Source organism: Buceros rhinoceros, unplaced genomic scaffold, assembly GCF_000710305.1.
Source record: "Buceros rhinoceros silvestris isolate BGI_N320 unplaced genomic scaffold, ASM71030v1 scaffold27110, whole genome shotgun sequence".
NCBI lineage: Eukaryota > Metazoa > Chordata > Aves > Bucerotiformes > Bucerotidae > Buceros > Buceros rhinoceros.
The window spans coordinates 47,664-54,771 of NW_010389448.1; the positions used below are offsets into that span (position 1 = coordinate 47,664).

The 7,108-nt window shown below is 45.5% G+C and overlaps 1 protein-coding gene across 1 annotated transcript in view; it reads right to left on the reverse strand.

Moving 5' to 3' along the window:
* Positions 1–4,066: 4,066 nt before the first annotated feature.
* LOC104491898 (T-cell immunoglobulin and mucin domain-containing protein 4-like) overlaps positions 4,067–7,108 on the reverse strand; it is a 23,358-nt gene continuing 20,316 nt past the window's right edge. Inside the window, exons 13-16 of the mRNA XM_010134385.1 lie at positions 5,823–5,878; positions 5,138–5,219; positions 4,628–4,658; positions 4,067–4,139 (exon numbers count right to left, since the gene is read on the reverse strand). Coding sequence (XP_010132687.1) covers positions 4,067–4,139; positions 4,628–4,658; positions 5,138–5,219; positions 5,823–5,878 — 242 coding nt within the window. The remainder of the gene's footprint in view (positions 4,140–4,627; positions 4,659–5,137; positions 5,220–5,822; positions 5,879–7,108) is intronic.

The window sequence follows — 7,108 nt, forward strand, 5'->3', positions numbered from 1 at the left end:
CCCTTTTTAATCGCTTTTCTCTACCTCCTCCATACTAATCGGGTAGTTCAGTCATTATCTCTTCATGTCAGACCTCCTTTACCCCATTTAATCGGTCATTTTGATACAGACAATCGTCCACAAAGTACTGGGGTCCGGTGAAAATTATTACTTGGACCAAAAGCTAAATCCTTCTTTAATTAACCACGTTGCTGCATGGAGCAGAGCCAGACTCCCCAGATATAATACCATTTAGGATTGACACGGACTCTGAACAAATTAAAACCTGCTTCGCTCCAGCCACAGGCTCCCAGTGCGAGCCCATAAACATGGCAATAACTTCAGCTCAGAGCACTGGGGAGAGGAGTTAAACCTGGATGATTTCAGGTCTTAGGGCTTGGCAGCGTGAGAGGTGGTGGGAGGCAAGGTCTGGGGGGACTGGAGTTTTTTGGGAAATGCGTGACAGTTTAAAAGCAAATGGCTTTGCCCGTTGGCAGGTCTCTGGGAGGTATGGGAGGTAGTGAAGACAGGGTGAAGGTGCACGTGGGAGGACTTTGCAGGAAGACCTGCTTCAGCGAGTCAATGGGCCAGCAGTGAGTTGTAGCAAAGTGACTCCTGAGGAAACCCGCACCACACACCACACCAGAGCAGGAGCCTCGCAGCACTGCCGGGGCCAGGCTGCCTTTTGTCATAGTTTTCCCAGGCTGAAACACCAGCCCCTGTAGGGCTTTGCAGCTAAAACTCAGTGTGTTGGTTTAAGCTGCTTACTGGCCGGTTTTCTTGGCTGCAGTGCTTTATGTTTACTCAAGTGCACTTCTTTGCCTTCTAAGGTAAAAGTCTTTGAAGTAAAGACTAACATTTCCAGATGCTAATTACCTAATCTCTGTCAGTCTGTTCTTTCTAAAAACTTTCTACTTTCATCAAATGTTGCTTCATTAGATCCAAAAATTGCACCTGGGGCTTCTGTTGCTTTTGGAAAACATTTCCTTTTCTTCCAGCAACATTTTAAAAGGCTCCCTTTAACCTTTCACTGAACATACTAACAGCCAAGGTCAGTTCCTCAGAAATTACTCCAGTGTATTTTCATTCAAACATAACCCTCACAGATTCCTTGCTTCCAATTCCAAACCTCAGCCTCAGTAATCGGGGTGAATAAAAAGATAAATAAAAAGCTCCGCAACATAAGTTACACTTACAGCTTCCCTACAGCATTTCTGGGCTGCATTTCCACATGGCCGATCAGATCAAACTCACTTTGTTGACTCCTATTTCTTCTGCCCTTGTGCAGCTCCCAAAAGCAGGGCCTTCAAATCCAGCCAGCGCCCCAGCAAATGTGCTAGAACCTTCCCCAGCAAAAACCAGCCCTGCTGTAAAGAAGTCATTAGTGCCGAGCGAAGGAATAAAAGAGGAAAGACTGGTCCAGCCCTGCCAATTGTGAGTTGCAATGAGGATATTGGTGCCTTAATTAGTAGGTTCACCTTGGGATGGGGAAAAAAAGCAAGCTTTTTTTTTTGTAAAGGAGTACATCAAAACTGTTTGAGGTTCCCGCCCCGCCCCACCTCCCACCTTTTATTCCTTACAGATTTGTGGGGGATTCGTGCTTAGAAAAGCACTGCTGTGCACAAGACCCACAGGCTCAGCACACGCTGTGTGTTGGGGTAGCAGCAGATGCATTAATCAGTGTGGGACAGAGATCTCAGCTGAGCAAACCCAACCTGGGAGCCTGCAAGCCACATCCGCTGTTTGGGGACTCTTCTGCCTCCCACAGAGCTGCTAGACCAGGGTGCTCAGCAGGTTGCCGACCCCAGGAGAGACTGAGTGGGACCCAGAGAGGAACTTCCTTTGCCTCCCCCTAACTCATGGCCTGTAAGAAGATGCTGCAGAGTCAAAAAGTCTCACCACAGCCCTGAGCATGACTAGTGGGGAAGTCCAGAGCTGACACACAACGTTTTCTTCTGATCAAACGCTATTCCCACAATGCGCTCTTACTTCAAGATGTCGTTGCCAGCAGTTGCTGTAGCAGGGACTGGTGAACTCCAGGCAATGGAGTGCCTGGACAGTGTCGTGGATTCGAAGCTTCTCGCATGCTGTTTCCACAGTCACTGAGGCAGAGCTGGAGAGAACCCCAGTGAGATACATGAAAGCTCTTCAGTGTACCCTGTAGATGATGCCCCAGCCTCCAAGGCCAGTCCCACTTCACTAATGCCCCCAGGCTGGTTACCGACTCAGTCTGTTTTTTAAAGCCTAGATCTCAACCCAGCTGAACGACAAGCAGAAGCCCCCTGTCAGAAAGGGTGATTAGCACGGCAAAATGACAGGTTTCGCTCTGTCACGAGCTGCTGATCTGCCCTGTAGACACTCAAAGGCTCCAGTTTTCCCAGCTGAATAGAAGACAAGGTTAGTGCTGCAGAGCTATCGTTATGGCACCATTTACAGGGCTTGAGGGTTACAGGGAGGATTTTGGACTTCCCTGGGGTGCCCTGTGCTGCCAGCAGCCCTGCCTCCTGCTCCAGGGCCAAGCCAAGGTCCACAGCCTGGAGCTGGGCTACCCCCTATGCTAACCACACATATGTCCATGCAGCTCAGAGTGTCCAAACCATCCCCATCCTCAGGGCCAGCTCTAAGCACAACACTTGGATATGCCCAAGTTTAGCTGCAGCTGAACAGCCACAGCCCGCTTGCCAGCTCTGCAATGCCAACATCCCGGAAATGGGGATGGCAGGTCCTGATGATGCCCTTGAGGGTAGGGTAGGAGTGTGAGTGTGGCTTACTGCTGCAGAGAAGGGCTGGGGACAAACTCTGTCCCCAGCAGGAGCAATGTTCTCCCTCACAGCCCTTCTGTGCCAGTAGAAACAGCAGAAGGTGAATGCCAGGCTTCATCTATTCTTCACTGGTTTTAGTGTCCCCAGAGCCCTTTTTTCCATGGAGATCACAGGATTTTTGCCTATGTTGCTCAGCAACACTGAGATGGCTTCACCCACCTCCCACAGGCACCTGAAGGAACAGCCAAGTTTCCAAGATGCGGTTGTTCTCTCCCTTGTTCTCTGCTTCTCACCTGCAACTTGTCTACAAGATACATGGGCAGCACTGGTGGGACTGGGGACCTGAGTCTCATCCATACAAAACCCAACCAGGCAGCGCTGTGCTACCCTGTGACTGGGTGCTGGGGCCCTAAATGAAGCACCCTGGGGCTGCACGGGGCAGGTCTGCATTGCCAAGCAGACTCCACCACAAGCAGTGCTAGTCTGTGGCAGGTCATTGTCATGAGGCCAAAAGGCAACCCCAGGCAGACGACTGGGGATTCCCTAAGCACATTGATGTGGGAAACACGGATTTATAAATGAATGGTATGGGGGCTTGTGGGGTCCCCTTCAGAAAAATTCCCCTGTAGGTTGGTCTTCTGGAAATGCTGCAGGACTTCTTTGGAGAGCTGAGACAGCACATCCGTCATTTCAACTCCTGGGGAATAACTAACTCCTGTTCAAATGCCTTAGGATGTGGCATAAAAAGTACAACTGCTAGCAGTAAATTACAAAGTTTATTAACATAATCTCCAAGGGTCATTCAAACATGCTGAATCACAGGCAGTATTGGTACTCCTTAAGTAATCTGCAGTTTTGATTTGTACTCACAGCATTCTTGTGGTTTAATTTTTGTCTTGATCATATGAAAGCAAAAAGAACTTTATTTACTGATTTTTTCCTTTTTCTTTTTTGGCAATTTGAAGTCAGTCAGCATTCAATGTTGTGTCTTCCCGCTTCTGTTCCTCACAGTACAAGTTTTATTCAAGGAAGACCATTAGTAAAAATGGAGGAAAAGCCAAATTCAGTCCTGTAACAAGGTGTTAGTAGGAAGGCAGATGCCAGAAACACCTATGAATATTGCACAAAGCACCTTCTCAAAGAAACCTCTTTATACAGTGAGTTTCAAAGGAGACATGGCAAAATTTGCATAAAGTTTTTCAATTTTCACAGTTGAAGCTTTGGCCTTTGGTTCACACCCATTGATATTTTGAGGGCTCATAAGCATCTCTCAATGTAGCATGAAACAGGCCCTTTTTATTTTCTACAGATGATGTAGGAGCTCTTCAGAGGGAAAAAATGCTGTTCTCTTCTTCAGCGCCACTGCAAACTTTTTCAAGGTCTTCTGCAGGTCCAATGCTGTAGTGAGAATCATAGATCACTATGGACGGGGCAAAGGCACGCTGCTGCTTCAGAGCATCTTTTCTTATTTCTAACATCAGCAAAACCCCATTGAAACAGAGACCAGAAGCTACCGAGTTCACCGAATTCAGTGGTGCTGCCTTTTACACCAGAGGAATATTTACCTTGCTTGCATTCTATTGGATAGGAAAGAGCTGTTCGGGTCTTGTAATGACAGTTGTAGGGTAACCACCATGGGATTCAGAAAAGAGTCCCTCCTTGGCCCCCAATCCTTTTCTCCTAGGTGGGGTATTCAGTGGGGGACCATCTATCATTGAAAATTACTTTCTGGAGTGAAAGAATATCTGGAGCTTGCTTGTAATACGACTTCAGTAGCCAGCACCACAAGCCAATACTACACCCACTACAATCAGTGGCCAATACCTTCCTGCCTCTAAGAAAAATTACACCAGGAAATTACACTAGGAAATGACAAAATGGATTACCTTTTTATTATGAACTCCTTTGTGTGTCTACCTAGAAGCAAAATAATGTTAATGTAGTGGTGTAAAAAAGAAATCTACAATGCTAATGAACCTGTCAAATGAGTTTAGAAACAAAGATAGCAACTTGCAAAATTTCTATGGGCTAAGCAAGAAAGAAAAGATCTCATTCTGATTTAAGTTACACCAATGTCTGTCAGGAGCAATTCCAGGAAACTACGGAACCACTTTACTATAAAGCCAGAGCCAACAAGATGAGCCAGACCTGCAACAAGTGAGTGAACAGGTTCTTTGCACAGGCTTCCTCCTGCTGCATCCTCACCAACTCAAGTTCCCTGGTGTCCTCATGGTGACACAGCCCTGGAGTAAGGACAGCAAGCCCCAGAAAATTAATAGAGTTCTGTCCCACTGGCCATGGCAGATTTAGCATAAGATTAACCAGGGATACAGAAGCACATCTGCAATAGGCCAGCATGAGAAACATGAATCCATTACGTGCTTAAAGATACTTACGTTTGCAAAGCAATGAGACCGTCAGCATGAAAACGATGGACACCACTAGGAGACAGGCAATGAGAATGGCGTAGGTGGGAAACTGGAAAGCAGAAGAGAAAAACCGAAAAGGCTTTAGAAGCATGTTTACTTCAGATCTATTCACTCAGGAGTGGATTGCCCAGTGGCTAAGAGCTCTGAAACATCTGTGTTGGGCTAGTTTGCAATGCTTTTCTGAGCTTCCCTGTGCAAAATCAGAAGACACAGCAGATTAATCATGATAAACAACATGAATTACCTGTTAAGTATTTTATAAATCTTCTTCTTAAGCATTTCAGACTAGATTCATCCCACTTAACATGAACTTCTTAATAAAGTGTCTAAAGTAGGAGCTTAGTCACCCTCATCCTTCTCTTAATTACAGACCGCTCTAAGTTGTCTTTTGCCTGGTCACACCCTAAAGATGCTGCCTCTGCCTCTCTTACAGGGGTGTCAGGGGTATGAGGGGTTTTGTGAAACGTCCAAGCCAGATGAGATGGTCACAGGCTTTGGCTCTACCCACTGGAAAGGTGAATAGATGGTTCCTGAGCTTCTAAACAACAGTTCAAGCTAATATTTCTAAACACGTGTGTATGAACACATTGAAAATCACCAGCATGTCCTGCTGTCCTTCTGGCTTCTGGTTGAAACTTAGAGGAAGTTTTACCTTATCTCTGTTATCGCCATGTTTCTCATCCGTGTCATCGGAACTTGACAAAATCTCTGAAAATAAAAGAGTTTGAAATTATTACTGGCACAGTCACCCAAAGGAGTCAGGGCCACTGTGGTTGTCCCTGCTTTAGGCCTGAAGTAATGAACTCTCAAGGAAGGAGAAGGGCAAAATCTGGCCCTGAGCAGGAGAAACCAGAAGGGAACAAAGTACACATCTAAGTGGAGAAACTGCCTCGGTGTAATTGTGGTCTGACTCATGTGTGATTGCAGTTTCTGAAAGCTGCATTATTACTGAAAACCACAGGAAACATCTCCAAGCTCAGATAACTTACCACAGATCTAAGAAAGCTCTATGAAGATAATGATTTTTTTTTCTATCTAGGGATATTAAGAATAATTCAGTTCTAGTTCTCTAAACTTTGGAAATAGGGATGAACTAAATGAATGCTCAAGAACTCTTGCAGCAAACTCTTCTGCTGTTATCCTTTGATCCTACTCTCTCACTTTTGCTAGTGAATTTAAAGTCACAAAGGCTTGGGCCTTGGCTCGTCATGACCTCATGCTATGAACTACTGAAATCTTTCAGCGTTTGGAGTGCTTGATCTCTCACAGGAAGCACCCAATCTTTAAAGAGGAGTCACTCAGTGAGCAAATCAAAACCTCAGCTTACATCCTATGACAGGAAAGCTCCCATGCTTCAGGTCGTGCCCTAATGAGTAGAAAGACTGCGATGAGTTGTGCTTTCAAAGGTTTGACAAGAGAACAACCATGGAACCTCCATCTGAGGGACCAGATGAGTCATTTATCGAGGCACGTATATGTAACACTCTTGTGGTGCCCAAGACCACAGCCAAAGGAAATTTTATATGCATGAGACACCCAGAATGTCACACGGTGACATCACACATCAGATGCTCACAAGAAATTCCATTAGAAAAAAAAGCTTTTTAACTTTTTTTTTGACTTTTCAAAATATGTTATTCAGAGAATGATCTCCTCCCAATTTCTCAGTTCTGATCAGCTCTCTGAGAGCTGAGTTGGTTTGTCTTCGTGTACCAAATAACGTGCTTGCATTTCATCAAAGACATGGACAGGACACAGGCAGCTCATATGCATACAACTGTATCTAGAAATTTCCACAGCAGTAGAAAAGAGATTGTGTCTAATGAGCAGTGTACAACTGAACAAATATGGGTAATAAAAACATTAGCAAGTGCTAAAATCTCAGGGGTACGTGAACATCGCGTTTAGCCATGTGCCTGTTTTACAACGCCTCTTTCC